Source organism: Staurois parvus, unplaced genomic scaffold (assembly GCF_062004578.1).
Source record: "Staurois parvus isolate SC_StPar_1 unplaced genomic scaffold, SC_StPar_1.0 ptg000506l, whole genome shotgun sequence".
NCBI lineage: Eukaryota > Metazoa > Chordata > Amphibia > Anura > Ranidae > Staurois > Staurois parvus.
In genome coordinates this window covers 293,013-312,378 of record NW_028318302.1, presented here as the reverse complement: position 1 = coordinate 312,378, position 19,366 = coordinate 293,013, and the positions used below count along the sequence as shown (strand labels likewise).

The following is a 19,366-nucleotide window of genomic DNA, read 5'->3' as shown; positions in this document are numbered from 1 at the left end:
AAAAAAACAGAAGTTTTAATAAGTCATTTTATTTGACTTTTACTTGGCCAATTTAAATGTTATTTCCTCTTTAAATGTTATTTCTTCTGTGTGAGCTACTTTTGTTTCATCAATATAGAGGTGATAGATACATTTTATTTAAATACAATAGGAGCTATATATACATGCCTTGTAGGGAAGGTTTTTAGGTGTTTATATGTCTATATGCATGATATTTCATATATGTATTTAAAGTTTATATTAAAAGAGTTATATTTTGGTACATGCATTAAATGTGTTACAGTATATCAACCATAATCAAAGTCAAGAAAGCAATATCTTCACTCTTTTTGGATGTTTGTGTTATATATCTATTACAAATATATTGGATAGTATAGCAAACAATAAGGCAAATTTACTAAAGGATTTGAGAATGTTCTCATAATAACTTATGTGAACATTCACTTCAATTAACTAATCATGTGAAAAGAAAATTTTGTGTTGTAAAGAGCCTTTGATTCCAGAAATTTTGGGAAAAAAATATTTGTGCAAACAATTTTACATAAAATTCGGTATAAAAATGATAATAGTACTCAAAAAAACTAATTAGCAACACATGAAAAAACAATAGTTATTTATTAATTCTTGTCCTCAACCTAACCCAGAAAACTTAAAAATATCAATCTAATAGATTCACTTAAAGCTAAGCTCACATTAACTGTAAAACCAGTCAAAGTGTATACTATCTTACCTAGCCATACTCAACCAGGGCTCCTCCAGATTTTGCTAGGGGTTGTGGCTGATTAACCTCCCATCTGATGGAGCCTTTATAGTTCTGGGCCCAATTCTATGTGGTGGGGCCAGCAACATGTCACCAATGATCTTTTTCGCTGTCTACAGATGAGGCATTGTGATCACCACTGTATAGGGTGCTGACCACCAGTGTAAGAGGCATTTTTCTCATTGTTCCCCAAATTAATTGATTTTAGCAGGGATTCCCTGAGACCACAAGCATTCCTCTCAGTTTAAAAGCTTGAGAAAGGCTGATCTAATGAATAAATACTATAAAGACCATGCTTACAATATTAAAAATGCAATGCAATAAAAGCAGCTATTTACAAAACACAAAGCAACTAAAAAAAACCTGTACAAAAATAAGATAAAGTTTTCTTAACTGAAGTTACAAAAAAAGAAGAATATAGAAAAAAAGTTTAAAATACATACACTATATTGCCAAAAGTATTGGGATTCCTGCCTTTACACGCACATGAACTTTAAAGGATAAGTTCACTTTTTTTGCAGGTAAAAAAATGTGCATTTATTATTTTGGCCAAAGAGCCTGTAAAGCATTGCACCAGCAATCAGTTGATCACTCATGCCGTGCAGGTCTCCTACAGACCTGTCAGAATATCTGCTTGCCATATGGGATGTACTAGCAAGCAGATATACTGGCAGGAAATTTCAATGAACTACCTCGGTGCTCCAGAGCACCATGGTATTTCATTGAAAACTACAAGCCCACAGCCACTAAGGCTTTTGGGACTTGTAGGCACTCATTCACAGAACACTGTGAATGAGTGATGCGGCCGTATTGGCGGAGCCCCACAAGGCTGCAGTATTTTCAAATCTGACAGATAGTATGGGAAATTTCTCCCTGTACTATTTCTCAGAGGGAGGGGGAGCGGTGGGGCAGCTACAGCTATGGGAACATGTTACATGTTCCACCCTATAAATGGGTGGAACATGTAACATGTTCCAAAGGTGAACTTATCCTTTAATGGCATCCCAGTCTTAGTCTGTAGGGTTCAGTATTGAGTTGGCCCACCCTTTGCAGTTATAACAGCTTCAACTTTTCTGGGAAGGATGTCCACAAGGTTTTGGAGTGTCTATGGGAGTGTTTGACCATTCTTCCAAAAGCGCATTTGTGAGGTCAGGCACTGATGTTGGACGAGAAGGCCTAGCTCACAGTCTCCACTCGAATTCATCCCAAAGGTCAGGCTAGTCAAGCTCCTTCACCCCAAATTCGCTCATCCATGTCTTTATGGACCTTGCTTTGTGCACTGGTGCGCAGTCATGTTGGAACGGGAAGGGGCCATCCCCAAACTGTTCCCACAAAGTTGGGAGCATGAAGTTGTCCAAAATATCTTGGTATGCTGGAGCCTTAAGAGTTCCCTTCACTGGAACTTAGGGGCCAAGCTCAACCCCTGAAAAACAACCCCACACCATAATCCCCCCTCCACCAAACTTTACACTTGGCACAATGCAGTCAGACAAGTACCGTTCTGGCAGCCACCAAACTCAGACATGTCCACGACCTGCCTCTGCCTTGTCCTGCCCGGCGCTGACGTCATGGGTTTCCATGATAACGGTGGCAGGTGCAGAAATGACTGCATGCGTGAGTATAAACTCGCATGTTGCATGCACAGGTGACATGTGTCGCCATGACACTGTCAGCTGCTGCACCAATAGGACCACTTTAGGTTTGTCCTCATTGCAGCTCACTTGACAACAGGAGACCCCCCCACATCTCTAGGCAACAGCTTTTAGCTTCTGTCAGGGACATACAGTATATGCTGCTGATTGTTGTTTACATAATACAGCACTGATTTCAGCTGACACTTTATTATAATCTGGGGAGTACTACAATACACGTGACCACGATGTTTATATCCCCAGGAATGCAGTTTATGCACATCTGATTATTGTTTTTTGGTATTTTTTTTCTCAGTTTATAATGTTTCTGTTTACATTGATTTGAATGCATTTTTGGAGGGAACATGACAATCATTGGGTAGGGCAAGGCTAATTTTACTTCACTCTGATTGGAGGATGATTTTCTTAAATAGTTCTCCAGTTTCTGTCACAATTTGTCACATGCCTGATGAAGGGGTCCTGTGAGACTCCGAAACGTTGCCTTGCTGTAACTATGTGATCATTCATTAAAACTTTTGGACCCATATTGGTGATCCTCAGTGTGCTGGTGACATTCTCCCTCGTCACTCCAGAGAATACGTCTCCACTGCTCTAGAGTCCAGTGGTGGCGTGCTTTACACCACTGCATCTGATGCTTTGCATTGCACTTGCTGATGTAAGGCTTGGATGCAGCTGCTTGGCCATGGAAACCCATTCCATGAAGCTCTCTATGCACTGTATTTGTGCTAATCTGAAGGCCACACGAACTTTGGAAGTCTTTAGCTATGGACTCTGCAGACACTTGGCAACTTCTGCGCACTGTGTGCTTCAGCATGCGCTGACCCCGCTCTGTCAATTACATGGTCTACTACTTCATGGCTGAGTTGCTGTTTTTCCCAGTTGCTTCCACTAACAGTTGACCGTAGAATATTTAGTAGCAAGGAAATTCATGGACTTATTGCAAAGGTGGCAACCTATCACGGGACTACGCTTGAATTCACTGAGCTCCTGAGAGAGACCCATTCTTTCACAAATGTTATAGAAGCAGTCTGCACACCTAGGTGCTTTATTTTATATACCTGTGTCCATGGAGGTGATTGGAAAACCTGAATCCAATGATTTGGAAGGGTGTCCCACAACTTTTGCAAATATAGTGTATGAAACGCTAATAGCTATGACAAGGTCCAGATGGTTAGTTGCCTTAACAAATCAACCACTGTTCCTTTTTATGAATATTTCCTATATATAATGCCACAAAACATAAACATAGTACTTGCTGTGTAAAAGTACAAAAAATACAAAATAAGAGGTAACAAAACAAGGGACCACAGGGATCACTGTAATGCTAGATATTGAGTGTGTTTTGCCACCTGCATTAAACTATTGTACGCATAGTTAGAAATACCAGAATATATTAACTCACAGAAGAAGTATGATATGTTAAATAAGTGGATAATTAAAGAGCGCAATAAAGGTAATATAGAGTAATTGATAGACCCTAGTAAAACTTATTCTAGTTACAGACCAAATGGAATAGAACCGTTGAAATTACCAACAAGAGAGATATAGAAATATGGACAGGATTAAGCTTATGTCTCAAAAAAAGACCATATTTAAGATGCCCTCATGCAGCACCCACCCAATATTTAAGAACATTTTGAGGCAATTACACTCATAGCAATCTTTCTTAATAGATCTTTTTATGTTTGGACCATTACCAGTTATACAGGAACGGTATATAAAAACTTAATTTAGAAGCTTATCCCATCTGTACTATAAAATACATTTACAGATTTACCAGTAATCCTAACATTTAATGAATTCAAATGTAGGATTATCTTTTAATTGCCTGGAGAAAAGTGGAAAACCTCTTGTTTGTCATCTGCTACTGATTAACCAGGGTCTCCTTCGCCGAATCACCACTGATCTCCTGTGTTAACAGTGCCACCAAGCAGTATTGAGGTTATTACTGTTCAAATCTGCTTGGCTTTTACTTGCCTACATCAGAAACCACCTGCTTTTGATGGTTTTGTAAGCTTTAACTGTCCCTAATTGACTTTATTCACACTGGACACCAAAGGGTTTCCAAAGCAGGGCTGTGTCAGACAAAGAAAACCAAGCAATGTTGCTGAGCAGTCAGGACTGCTTGGCAATGCTGGTGAAACAGCTGATGGATGGAGAGATCAGTAGCTGGGCCAAGTGGCAAGTTTAGAGGTTTTTTTACTGTCTGAAAACAGAAAGCCTCATTATTACAGTTTGAAAGGTAATGTGTTACATAAAGTGCATCTTCATTCTACTCACTGGTGGCTGTATTATCAAATCAGTATAATCCTGCATAGATGTTAAAGCAAGACTTTGCAGCTGCTCCGTCATTAATGTAGCAGCACAATTGAAAAATGATTCCAGTCTCTTGCTGTTACTGGGAATTTGCTTTTTCTTGTTTCCTTGGTAATAGATGTTTTGAATTTCTGCAATCCATCTGTAAAACAATACATTTTAATATTAACACATTACATTCAGAATAAGAAAAATACAGCCCCACACTACAAACACCATTAGAGTTAACCTCTTTATGCAGTGGTGCATTGTTACAAAATAAATTCTCAGGGATGCAGTTTACATTCAGGTACAATGGATGCTTAAAGATTTCCAGGTATAGATATTTTTACACAGTTACATTTACATGTAACCATGCATATACCATAACTGTGGAATCCCTCTAGAAGTCAGAAATCAATGTAGTAGATATTGATACTACAGTGATCTCCACTAGCTTTCAGGCCTGTGCTGAGCGGCTGCCCTGCTCCATAGTGAACACAGGAGGTTGGCCGCTTGGCACAGGTGCAATTCAAAGATTGCTTTGCATCTTCTGAGTGAAGGCAATGCATTCTCAAATTCTAAACATTACAGATTGCTTCAGAATTAATATGTTCATTATAAATAGTAAACAGTAGTATTACTGTATTTCCAATTTTCTTAAACAATTATATAAATTATTATTGAAATGGTATCTGAAATGGTTCTGTTTATTTGCCTTTGTAACTATGCAATAATTGCATTTTTGTACTTTTCTTTGAAGTTTAATGAGAGACATACGATTAAAAGACAACTGGATTACTTTGCTGCCTACAGATGGACTAGGACACTGGCATGCAAACAAAAGCAGTGATGACCCTGGTATAGCTCCTTCCACTCCCAGCATTATCTAGTTTTGTAACGAGCAGCGGCGGAAGCAAGACCATATAAACAGAGGCCTGTGTTCTTCATTGAATTCCCCAAAAAAGGATTTTACTGTGAGTGCAAAAATCCTATTTCCTTTCTCCTTCACCGAGAGACACAGGATTCAGACAATTGGGGTGTCCAAAAGCAGTCCAGCTGAGGATTATCAACATAGCAGACAAAAAGCTAACAGGCTCAACTATATTAACAGAAAAACTGGGGACTGTTTAAAGGTTTGGACTTTATGTCCAAAGCTAGCTAAATGAGGCCTGAATATCCTCCTGGTAAAACTTGGAGGCTGTGTGAATAGAAGGCAAGGTTGCAAGGCATTAGACTGTGCCTTTTACAAGAAAGGGTGGAACCTGATCCTTTAGACCATAGGCTTGATTTATGATATGTCTGCGCTACCAGGAAATAGTGCAATAAAAAGCTGGTTCCCCTTTGTGGGGACCATTAGGGTAGACAAAGAGAGAGTGTCAATCTTTCCAATGGAAGCAGATACTAACCGCTCTGACAATCAGACAGTGAGGGTAAATTGCCTTCTGATATATTGTACCAGACAGAGGGATGAAAGCACAAATGTCCTGTTCAGGTGAAAAGCCAAAACCATCTTGGGAACTAAGAAGGTCCTAGGCCTTAATACCACCTTGTCCTTATGTAGGAACGAAAAAGGTTCTTAACAGCATTCAGTTCATACCACATACCAGATAGGCACAGAGATGAAGCTACATAAGAGACACCCTGTAAAAATGTATACATCAAAGAAGAGGAGGCTAGCAGTCTCTGGAACAAGAGTGCAAGCACTTAGGACTGGCCCTTGATACTACTCAGGACAAGCATCAACCCAAGCCCAATGGTAAAAAGGTCAGGATTTGTCCCACAAAGTATTTCCTGTGAATAAACTTTCTCACCTCACACCAAGCAAATTGCAATGGTAGACTTTACAGGAAGTGGACTTCTTGGATTTTAACATCATAGGGATCACTGAGTTGGAGAGATCCCTGTCCTTCAACACCTGGGCTTCAACAGCTGTGCTATTAAAGCCAGTGACTGTATAGCAGGATGGTAAACAAATCATTGGGCCAGACTGGTTGATGATCAACCAATCTGGAAAAGCCACTGAGAGTCTGCCAGGAGTCAAATCAGATCAGAGTACATAAGCTTGGGCCCATCTAAAACTATTAAGATTATTAGAATACCCTTTAACTTGATCTTGTGAGCAGACGAGGCAGGCGTTTTAGGAAAGAAAAGGAAAAGATCAGGTTGTACTAATGCCACAGACACCCCCCCCCCCCCCAGAACATCCACTGTGTATTCCAGAGGATCTCTGTCCTTGAAGACAAACCTGTGCAATTTGTTATTGAATCTGAAAGCCAGGAGGTCCACATCTGGTGACACAGGTTCTGAAACACTTCTGGGTGTACATTCTCCCTCGCTCCAGGCACTGACAGCTGAATTAGTCTGTCTGCAGATTGTCCTCGCCTAGAATGTGAACAGCAGACAAGGCTGAAGCATGAAGTTCTGCCCAGGATAGGATCCTTCCACCTTCTCCTGCTGTGGAAAGATTTATAATTTCTCTGCGATGGTTGATATATATCACTGTCTTCACACTGTTCAGGTGGATCCTGACTGGAAGACCCTCTAGTTGGGGTGTCCAGCACTGTAGAGACAACCAACACACTTAAAGCTCCAGAATGTTAATTAGTAGTTGGGATTCCTACAAAGTGAAAATTCTCTGCACTGACACGGTGTCTAGGCTGGAGTCCATTGTGATGATAATATGTTTACAATGTTTAAACAAAATATTAATATTTGACATGTTTTGTATATATTAAAAATGTAAAAAGGAAAGATTTCCCCAACTTCCTTGCTGGATTTTTGAGCCACCAGGCTAGACACCACCTGGTCTTTGGTGTCAGACAAATCTGTTTGGATGAACTGAAGGGGACTGAAGTGCATATGTGTAATGGGACAGCTTCAAATGAGGCTACCATCAGCCCCAGGATTATGTGGAAACAGAGCCAATCAGTCCCACACAAACTTCTGAAGTTTCAGAATCCAAGTGAACCTTTTCAAGGTCTGAACTGTCTGCAACACATTGCTGGTCAGGACCTGTGCCAACTTTTCCTTCAAAAGGATGCTGTTCTAATACCCACAATGGGTTAAACACTTGGCAAAAATTCAGGGTGCAGAAGATGGGCCAAATTGCAGGGCCACAATCTGAAATTCCTGAAGATTTTCAGAAAAGTAAAGAAGTCGATGATGTACAGGGGAAAAAAAAGGACATGCAAGTACACGTACTTGTAAAATGCAGAAGTTAGAAAGTCTCCTTGATGAATGGAGGCAAGAAAGACTTGGTGGATTCTGTACAGATGTATTGGGACCAAATGAAGACATTCAGGGATTAGAGATACAAGATGGGGAGAATGTTCTGTTTTTGGTTTTGGAACTGTGAAATGGTTGGAAAAAAATATCTGAAAGGACCTGTTAGGAAACTATCGTGAGACATCGGGCACACAGATGTGTGCATGCGCATGGTATTACTAATGGTATTGGGCATAGGCACACGTATGTGCACCTGTGCACACACCCGGAAGCATGTTCACAGTTCCTGTTGGTGCCAGATGGGCTATTTAAGGGATGTTCCTGTTCACTTTCAGTGCTGACTGGTCTTCAGCTATTCCTGTGTGCCCTGCTAGTATCCTGCACTATAACTGTAGTCCTTTTACAAAATAATCTAGAGTGGGTGACTGGGGACAAAGAAAAGGCAAATTTATTAAATACCTTCTTCAGCTCTGTGCATACAAAGGAGCATGAGAGAGCTCTTGTCCATAATGGGCATGGTATTGACACAGCTCCAGATGATCCACATTGGCTCACAACTGATATGATCCAGAAATATTTAGACAGAATAAAGGTGAATAAAACACCTGGACCTGATGGCATATGCCCATGTGTCCTTAAAGAATTGAGCCCTGTCATTTCAAAGCCATTGTTAATAATTTTTAGATACTCTTTTAATGGCTGGCATAGTATCACTGGATTGGAGTAAGGCCAATGTGGTGCCTATATTTAAAAAAGGGTAAAAAAAATTACCAAGTAATTATAGACCTGTTAGTTTAACTTCTATAGTTGGGAAGATACTGGAGAGTTTAATAAAAGACCACATAGATGAGTTCTTGCTGGAAAAAAGTATTTTAAGCAACAGACAGCATGGATTCATGAAAGACAGAAGTTGTCAAAGAAATCTGATTTCTATTTATGAGGAGGTAAGAAAAATCTTGGATAGAGGGGTGGTGGTGGATGTGGTATACTTGGATTTTGCAAGAGTGTTTGACACAGTTCCCCACACACGGCTAATGTGTAAGGTAAAGTCTATGGGCTTGGAAAAATCCTTATGTAAAAGTAAAGTTCATCTCAATACTTTGTTATATATCCTTTGTTCGCAATGACAGAGGTCAAACGTTTCCTGTAAGTTTTCACAAGGTTGGCACACACTGTTGCTGGTATGTTGGCCCATTCCTCCATGCAGATCTCTTCTAGAGCAGTGATGTTTTGGGGCTGTCGCTGAGCAACACGGACTTTCAACTCCCTCCAAATGTTTTCTATGGGGTTGAGACCTGGAGACTGGCTAGGCCACTCCAGGACCTTGAAATGCTTCTTACGAAGCCACTCCTTCGTTGCTCGGGTGGTATGTTTGGAATCATTGTCATGTTGGAAGACCCAGCCACGTTTCATCTTCAATGCCCTTGCTGATGGAAGGAGGTTTGCACTCAAAATCTCACGATACATGGCCCCATTCATTCTGTCCTGTACATGGATCAGTCACCCTGGAAACAGCCCCAAAGCATGATGTTGCCACCCCCATGCTTCACAGTAGGTATGCTGTTCTTTGGATGCAACTCAGCATTCTCTCTCCTCCAAACACGACGAGTTGTGTTTCTACCAAACAGTTCTATTTTGGTTTCATCTGACCATATGACATTCTCCCAATCCTCTTCTGAATCATCCAAATGCTCTCTAGCAAACTTCAGATGGGCCCGGACATGTACTGGCTTAAGCAGGGGGACACGCCTGGCACTGCAGGATCTGAGTCCCTGGCGGCGTAGTGTGTTACTGATGGTAGCCTTTGTTACGTTGGTCCCAGCTCTCTGCAGGTCATTCACTAGGTCCCCCGTGTGGTCCTGGGATTTTTGCTCACCGTTCTTATGATCATTTTGACCACACGGGGTGAGATATTGCGTGGAGCCTCAGATCAAGGGAGATTATCAGTGGTCTTGTATGTCTTCCATTTTCAAATTATTGCTCCCACAGTTGATTTGTTCACACCAAGCTGTTTGCCTATTGCAGATTCAGTCTTCCCAGCCTGGTGCAGGTCTACAATTTTGTTTCTGGTGTCCTTCGACAGCTCTATGGTCTTCACCATAGTGGAGTTTGGAGTGTGACTGTTTGAAGTTGTGGACAGGTGTCTTTTATACTGATAACAAGTTCAAACAGGTGCCATTGATACAGGTAATGAGTGCAGGACAGAGGAGCCTCTTAAAGAAGAAGGTACAGGTCTGTGAGAGCCAGAAATCTTGCTTGTTTGTAGGTGACCAAATACTTATTTTCCACCATAATTTGCAAATAAATTATTTCCAAATCAGCCAATGTGATTGTCTGGATTTTTTTTTCTCATTTTGTCTCTCATAGTTGAGGTCTACCTATGATGCCAATTACAGGCCTTTCTCATATTTTTAAGTGGGAGAACTTGCACAATTGGTAGCTGACTAAATACTTTTTTGCCCCACTGTATATGTCAGGGGGCACACAGGTGGGGAGAACTTATCACCTTCTGGATGTGAAAGGGATTCTTGTTCACTTGATTTCACATTTGGGACTTTATTTCACTATTTATTGTTATGTGTTCATTATTTAAGCATGTTTTTCATGTCATATAACATACATTTTTTGTGTATTATGTTGTTAAGGTTGCACCAGGGGTGGACTGACAACTCATGGGGCCCCTGGGCAATAGGGGATCATGGGGCCCCTGTGTCCTTGCCCAAACTCAAAAAAACCTATGAAAAAGGTACCAGGGGCATCTCATGGGGCCCCCTACTGACCCCAGGCCCTCAGGCAGTGCCCGAATTTCCAAATGGTCAGTCCACCCCTGGGCTGTGCCTTTATAAGAGTAGCAGCCCAGTTTTTGTTTAATATTGAGTGTGCACTATTGATTGGTATGTCCTAAGCGCAGGTGATCATTATCTATCATACTTATTGGAACTCAATCTGGATTTCTCAGCTCCCAAAACACTGGAAGTTTGTCTCCTCAGAATTGTTGATTTCACATTTACTTGTAGAAGCGGTTAGATAAGAAGGGTTCAAGTTATACATTTTGAGTTATATTAGTAGTCATTTATTGCATGACTGCGCTTTGTGGCGAAATAATGGTATAAATAGCACGGTATATATATATATATATATATATATATATATATATATATATATATATATATATATATATATGGGAGTGCGATTTTATGTGTTTCGTAGCATTGATTGTGTTGGGTATAGTTTAGCACACTTTTTTTTATCTTTTATGCATATCTACTTCTTAAAGGTCCTGTAATCTATTTTTCATTAAATAGTTCCTTACAGTGTTTTTCTGCCTGAGATGGTATGCCTGGAATCAAAACCAAGCATGGCAGGCTCCTGGAGTGGAGCACTCCTTGTAACATCCTCTGTAAGCTCCGAAGCTCTCCTTTTCCCCCCTTAATCCATTTATTTGGAATGAACCTTGCACATTGGTTACGGTCATGTGCACTGCTCTTAGCACACCACAAATCCCATGTGCATCTCTGGAGTTAGCAAGAAATGAAGGCTACGTTCCTACACACAGTGGGACTACGCCATATGAACATAACCACCCTCTAATGGAAATTTGTATCACAGCAAAAAAAGAGGAATTTGGAGATTTGGAGGTGACTAAGAGCAACAGAAGGTACTTTCTGAGTTAAGAATACTTACTTGAAAATAATTGTTTTAAACCAGGCTTTAGTGTTACTCACATCTTTACAAACTCACCATTTATACAAACTCACCATTTGTATATAATTGAAAGATCCTAACATGAGTATTCAGTAAATAACAACGGTCTAATGTGTCCATATCAGCAATACTTTACAGTGAGCTGGGCCCAAAGTCACACAGCCTTTGACTCTTGAAAATGAACAAGCTATGGTTTGCAAAAACTCTTCACTTTACTTGATAAATAGCACTTTATCTAACTTTAATATTTTATTCTTCAAGCAATCTGTAATCTTCAAGTTAGTCTGTTATTTTGTCCAGTTAATGAGCACAAATAAAAAATCGGTTTTGACCTTTTTGAGCCAAATAATCAAAGGAAAAGTTTGAAAAACTATAGCCAAACAGACGATAATATGAAAGGTTACTGTTTCCAGCCTGTTATGAATCAAACAGTTCTTACTGCGCATATGTGACAAAACAAATAAAAAGCTGATTAGTTTATGTCCATTAAACAATCTATTGTGCGAATATCAGTCACCACATGATGGCACACAACTGTGTTTGTTTTTCGAAAATGTGTTCAAAATTTTTACGAATAGTGTATGGCTAGCATTAGAGAGGAAGATGTGTCTTCATTGGAAAAAAAAATCTTTTCTGTCTCGGAAACAATGGTCACCAGGACAAAATTAGTAAATCTACCTAGCAGACGCACAAACAACAATACAAACCCCCACAAGGGTTCCAATCCTTTCCTACTCAAAACAAAAAAGTTTTATTCATACATACACTTTAATACATTTTGATGTAACCAATACAATGTTTTGCTGTCTCACTTACTTTTTAAGTAGAATGTCTTTGGCAGCATCAATGTTTCTCATTACAAGGTTTTGGAAAATTGAAAGCTCCATTGACTCTTGCCGACTGTGTAATTCATCAGTATCAATAAGTCGCAATTGCCTTTTCGAAAAAAATAGAAAGAAGTACTGTAAAAGCTGATGATGTGTAAGTATAATCATTTTTCAATCCCAGCTTGCATGAACAAAGACAATGGGTTAGATTTACTAAAATTGGAGAGTGCAAAATCTGGTGCAGCTGTGCATGGTAGCCAATCAGCTTCTAACTTCAGCTTGTTCAATTAACCACTTGGCGACCAGCACTGTACGTCGCTGGAATTTAAGTGGTCATATCGGGATGATGCTTTTGGCTGCAGGCATCATCCCGATACCATTTTCTAGAGTCGTTTGATTGCTATTACAAGCAGTCACCCCCTCCCGCCACCTTCTGCGGCTTTACCAGGCTATCCTGCCCCATCGAGACACCTGATCAACCAGCCAACTCTTCTGGCTGATCATAGAGCCAAACAAATAGTGGAACTGCTCTGTTTGGCTCTGTGATATGGGGAACTGGAAGCAATGACCTTACATCACTTACAGTTTGTCCATATATAAACGGCACCATTGTGTGATTAAATGCTTTTAAAATCAGAGGAAGGATTTGGGGTCTTATTGAACCCAGATCTCTCCATAAAGAATACATACATTCCCTGTAACAGCAATAAAAGTGATTTAAAAAAATGAAAACATTTATAGCAACAGTGTAAACATTTTAATAATTAAACATTTTAAAGTGTCCCATCCTACCGTGCTTGCGCGCAAAGGTGAACACACATGTTGGTCACACACGCAAGCAGCAAACATCCCACATATGTGAGGTATCACTGCAAACGTCAGGTCAAGGGCAGTAATTCAAGTACCAGAACTCCTCTGTAAATTGAAAGTGGTAACCTGTAAAGGCTTTTAAAGAATTGCTTATGGATAGTAAAATGTTTGCCATTTATCGCTGCTGCACGGACGTGTGCAATTTAGCAATAATTGCTTTTGAAGAAATGCTGCACAAATAACGTGTGACATAAAAAATTGCAAATTGCAAGGGACACTGGTTTAAAGAATATATATATAATGTTTGAGGGTCCTAAGAAAATTTTAGCAAAAAAATACTGATTTACAGGTAAACAAAAAGTGCCAGAAAAGGTTTGGTCTTCAAGTGGTAACCTGGAAGCTGATTGGTTTATATGCAGAGCTCCACCAGATTTTGCACTCTCCAGTTTTAGTAAATCAGCTCTAATAGCAGAATATCATCACCTTGTAGTCAGTCAACAACAAAGACATTTAACCTCCCTGGCGGTCTAACTAATCAATATTTTTGAATGTCAAAGCGTTACTACATTGTTTTGCATGGAAATTTGTTGTTTTATATTGAAGGCCTGTAGTCCTTAGGAATAACTCACTTAAATCTGTCCAAAGAGTCTAGTAAACATCCCAGGTATGATGAAGTTTGAAACACGAAATCATAAATTATAATATAATAAATAATTATAAAAAATAATAATATAATAATAATAAATTGAATTCAATAATATAATCAAACTGAAAACATTGAAATGTGAAATAGAGCGCTAAGTTTGCACATCACTGAGCTCAGTCGCAGAATTGTTTTCAGTGTCTGATGGCGAATTTCTCCACGAATCATTATCACTCAATTCTGCAAGTGATTCTAATTCACCATCACTGTTTTCTAGCTGTTCTAAAATCGTTTTTGACCTAAAGGGATGCTTTTTGGATGTTATGGATGTTCTCAAGTTCTCAGGCAGAAAGAATGGTAAAAGTGCAGGCAGGGCGCTGAACAAAGCACTAGGGCCAAAATTTAGGTGAAATGGTTTCATACAGTAATGTCATACTAACAGATTACAATTTATTGTGTGTATGGCATATTTTTACTTTTTTGAATCTCCCGCCGGTTATGCCACCCTGCGTACCGATGCTCGCAGGGAACAGAACCCAGAAAACGGATGCCTGCACTGGCCGGAGGACATGGCTGGAGGATACAACGGGAGGACATCACGGAATCGCAAGACAAGGTAAGGATCGAGGGATCGCTTGACAAGGTAAGGATCGAGGGATCGCAGGACAAGCGCTACAGTGTAATCCCAAGTGTAGCTCGGGGTTACCGCTCTTGGTACTGTAAATTAACCCCGAGCCACACTTGGGATTACCACTAGGAAGGTTAAACAACTAGCACATACAGCAGCTTGAGATAAGCGTTAACAGGTACTATGCTGCTAAACCTTTTCCTGTGAGAAGGTCAGAATGCGTACTATTCCTAACACTTGCTGTCAATATATTTATAGATAAATATAAGCTAAGAGTAACTTCCCCAGACTTGTGCAGGACATCATTATTTCAGCAGAAACATTCTAATTTTCTGATATTATCAACACAGATTACTTTAACTTCAATGCTTTTCACTGACAAGGAACAATTAAAGCTGTATTAGACACAAAAAAAAAAATGTAATATATTGCAGCTTCCCAATCCTTAAATGTGGTGGCTGCATTAGTTATCTTTTTTAGACTCTTTTCCTTTATTTTCACCCAGCCAATAACACACTTCTTGTTATAAAGTGTCTCCACTCTAGATGGATGAGCAATGGAGACACCTTTGGATGGCAGCATTGTTAATCTTGGGAAAGGGGTGTGTTGCGATGTAGTGTTAGATTTAGATACACTTCACTGGCAAAGTAAAGTTGAGCTCCTGCTAATACTTTTCACACAGTTACAGCAACCCTTTTTTCCCTTTTGGGATAAAGATTTTACATAAATAAATAACATCTGACCATTGTAAGCACCTCTGTCAGTGTTTACTAGTTTGTCTCAACCCTCTCATTGCCAATTTTCCAGGACAACTTGGTCCATTACAGGACTACACTACAGGATTAAAGTGCAAAATAACAGACCTACTGGTCACATCAAAAGGTGAATAAATAAGAAAAAAGAGAAAACTAATACAGCCTCAACATCTAAGTGTTACTAAACCCCCAACAGTAAAATCAGTCTGTATATGCATTAAAGCATTCTTGTTATACTCACTGTGGAACCTAAGGGGTTAATCCTCTACATTGTGTAAAAAGGCCATTTGATCCTGACTTCTCTGCTCCTCCTCTTGTTCATATGTCCACCTCTTATCTCCTGATAAGACATACTGTACCGTAGCGATTCTGCACATGCTCAGTTTAGTGTGTATTGCTAGAGAGGTTTTTTTTTTCTCGGGAGAGTGCATGTGATCAGCACAGGGCCAATCATCACTGTCCAGACAGAGGCTGGGGGTTTTGCATCCTCCTAGAGCAGAAAGAAAACTCTTCCTACAAGCTTTAGCTAGCGCTCTGCTAAACACTGATAGAAGTCACAAGACTGCTCTAACTGCTGGTGAGAAAACGTATTTAGCAGTTTATATTTACTAAAATGACTACACTTCCATGTTCTGTGTACTGTGGGAGACAGGATATAGCGAATGCAGGGTCCTAGGTTTAGTAACACTAAGTTTTTTGGGGGGTTTAATACCATGTTAAGGAATTCCAGAAATATTATAGCCAGACATTGTTAGAAAACCAGCATTCTTAAGAAAGCAGCAATGGCAGCATCCCCTCTTCTCTATATATATCCTCTGTAGTTTAATGAAACTGCACAAGTACATTTGCAGCTGTGGGAAAGTAAAGCGACTCCATGCTAACAATTACCCGCTCCGACTTTCGCTGCGATTGCCTAGGCAGTTGTCCTCCCCCCTCCCTCCTTGTAGTCTTCTGGGATACATGACAGGTCTCAGAAGACTACGGGACCATTCACAAGGCACAGTGCTATGCACGCATGCGCAGTGGCGACTCAGCTATGAAACCGCAAGCTGTCATAGTCGGATGCCCACACTTAAGATGCTGGTGCCAGGGAGCAAGGACAAAGCTTTGACTGCAGCTCCACTTTAAACCTGTTGCAAGGCACTGGATGCCATCCAGAAGAGAGAACCTGTGCACTGAATGGTAGCATTCAGAAGCCATAGGACAATGCTGCAAACACTAGAGAATCGAGTCCTCAGGAGGGAAATATATATGAAAATACACACACCTCAGTTGCAGTACTAACTATCCTATACATATTATACGTTTTGCAGCTATAAATGCGGGGAAAAAGTCCACTGGACTTGGAGCACAGGTTTGCTTTTTGTGCAATAGCAAATCAATCAATGTTAATGATTCACAACCCCTTATAATAACCAAAATCCTCTATTTAACCATTTCAATACCGGGCACTTTTACCCCCTTCCTGCCCAGGCCATTTTTCAGGTTTCAGCGCTCTCACACTTTGAATGACAATTGCGCGGTCATACAACATTGTACCCAAACTAAAATTTTATCATTTTCTTCACACAACTATAGCTTTCTTTTGGTGGTATTTAATCACCGCTGGGGTTTTTATTTTTTGCTAAATTAACAAAAAAAGACCAAAAATTTTGAAAAAAAAACACGTTTTTCTTTGTTTCTGTTATAAAAGTTTGCAAATAAATAATTGTTCTTCATAAATTTAGGCCAAGATGTAATCTGCTACATGTCTTTGGTGAAAATAACCCAAATTTGGATGTATTTTTTAGTTTGTAGGAAAGTTATAGAGTTCACAAACTATGGGATATATCTGAATCCTGAAGTACTGACCGCCAATCTAATTTCTTGAGGTCCAAGAATGTCAGAACAGTACAGATATCCCCCAAATGACCCCTTTTTGCAAAGTAGACAGTCCGACGTACTTCATAAGAGGCATGGCGAGTTTTTTGAAGTTGTATTTTTTTGTCATAATTTTTCGGAAAATGAAAAAATTAAACAAATTATTTTCAAAATGTTTTTTACATACTGTCACCAGTGCAGTACAGCGTCATCATATAACTGGCATGGAGGTGATCAGGAACACTGACTGGTGACAGTATGAAAAAAAAATATATTTTTTTTTTTATTATTTTAAATTTTTTATTACATTTTTTTTTTTCTTTTTTTTAAGATTTGTTTTCATATTTCACTATGTCCAAAGTAGTACAATGTTACCATAGTAACATTGTACTACTTTGGGGAAGTGATCAGTATTTTTATTTTTTTTTACACAATTTGCTTATAGCAAAGAATTACTTTGCTATAAGCAAGCATTTACCTGAATGACCGATTCATTCAGGGTTTTTTTTTTTTTTTGTGCTTAGCTGTGATTTGGCCACAGCTAATCACATGACATGTGCATGTGATTGCTGTGACCATTTACAGCTAGACACTAGTATACAATGGATGGCATGAATGAAGCCATCCATTGTATACAACTGTCATGTGACCTGCTGTGATTGGTCACAGCAGGTCACATGGTACCGGCAACGGGGCCGGTACTCAGATCTGTCATCGGCCATGTCCGAGGTACATGGCCGGTGACAGATCACGCCGCCGCACGGCTCTGCAAGCGCAAAAACTGCGTAAGCCCGGGAATACGCCATATGGCGTCCACCCTGGAAATCTACAGCATTTTGCCGGCAGCCAAACGGCTATTGGCCAGGCGGCTATTGGTTAACTAAAGTAAAATGATCTGTGTACGATAGAGTAGGTGTACACGCAATACAGCAAATTTCTCCTGTTATCTTACAAACATATACTTACCCAAATGATGAATGCCATAAATCTAAAACAGCTGCCATTGTTGGGTTTACAGCATTCAGATTCTCCTTTATGAAGTTGTAATTGACCAAAAATGACTTTTTCCAAGGTTTTGGCACTACTTCCAATCTAAGATTAAGACAAGAAAAATATTTAAACAATGCAGCAATACATAACTTCCAACTTATGCTTCCAAATATACATTCGACATGACGCCAGTTTAACCATCGTCCCAAACCTAACCCCTACTGTTGTTAATACTGTCATGCATGACCAGGGGCGGACTGACAACTCATGGGGCCCCCAGGCAATAGGGGATCATGGGGCCCCTGTGTCCTTGCCCAAACTCAAAAAAGTCTATGAAAAAGGTACCAGGGGCATCTCATGGGGCCCCTACTGACCCCGGGCCCTCGGGCAGTGCCCGAGTTTCCAAATGATCAGTCCGCCCCTGAGCATGACAAATATGACAAGTACACTGAGGTTTATTTACTAAAGGAGTTGGGGCAAAGTGGATGTTCCCTATGCAAAATGTATTCACTCTGCAAAGTGGATGTTAAGAAATAAGGTGAAGCTGTGTTCACTTTCAATACCCAAACCTGTGCAAGTAGCAATAAAAAACAATATTTTTCTATATTAAATGATAGATTGAATAAACTGACCATGGCTTCAGATATTTTGTTGTTTACTTGTCAAACAATTTAACTGAAACGTGTCATAGACCAAAAAGTTATATACAACTAATACAGTAAAACAATACATGAACAAATGATAAGAAACAAAAGCCAGCATATCATGCATGAAGTCAGGTATAAGGGTATATCTTGTATGAAGCTTAAAAATAAAACAAATATCGATACATATAGATAGTTGTGAAATAGGAAAACTGTGTGTGGCAATATGCACAAAAAAGTAAAAACAACAGTAAAGGTTCAATTTGTTTTGGTTTAAAATACCAAATATGTTATATGAACATGCTCTGTGCAGTGGTTTTGCATAGGGCAGCCCCAAACCTGCTTCTTCATGGGTCCCTTGCTGGCGCCCTGAGCCCCGCCCAAACCCCCCCCCCCCCCCCGCTGAATGCCCCCATAGCAAGCAGCTTGCTCTGGGGCTCCCGTGTGTGCTCGCTCCTGAGTCCTGCTCTGTGTGTCCAAAGATACACAGAGCAGGGCTTGGCCCCACCCCCTGCTCCCTCGTCATTGACTCTGCTTGATAGCAGTGGAAGCCTATGGCTCCTGCTGCA

General features: G+C 40.0%; 1 protein-coding gene across 1 annotated transcript in view; it reads right to left on the bottom strand.

The window, feature by feature from the left end:
• DNAH7 (dynein axonemal heavy chain 7) overlaps nt 1–19,366 on the bottom strand; it is a 519,305-nt gene that overhangs the window by 441,684 nt on the left and 58,255 nt on the right. Inside the window, exons 8-10 of the mRNA XM_089689972.1 lie at nt 18,130–18,255; nt 12,457–12,576; nt 4,693–4,870 (exon numbers count right to left, since the gene is read on the bottom strand). Coding sequence (XP_089546098.1) covers nt 4,693–4,870; nt 12,457–12,576; nt 18,130–18,255 — 424 coding nt within the window. The remainder of the gene's footprint in view (nt 1–4,692; nt 4,871–12,456; nt 12,577–18,129; nt 18,256–19,366) is intronic.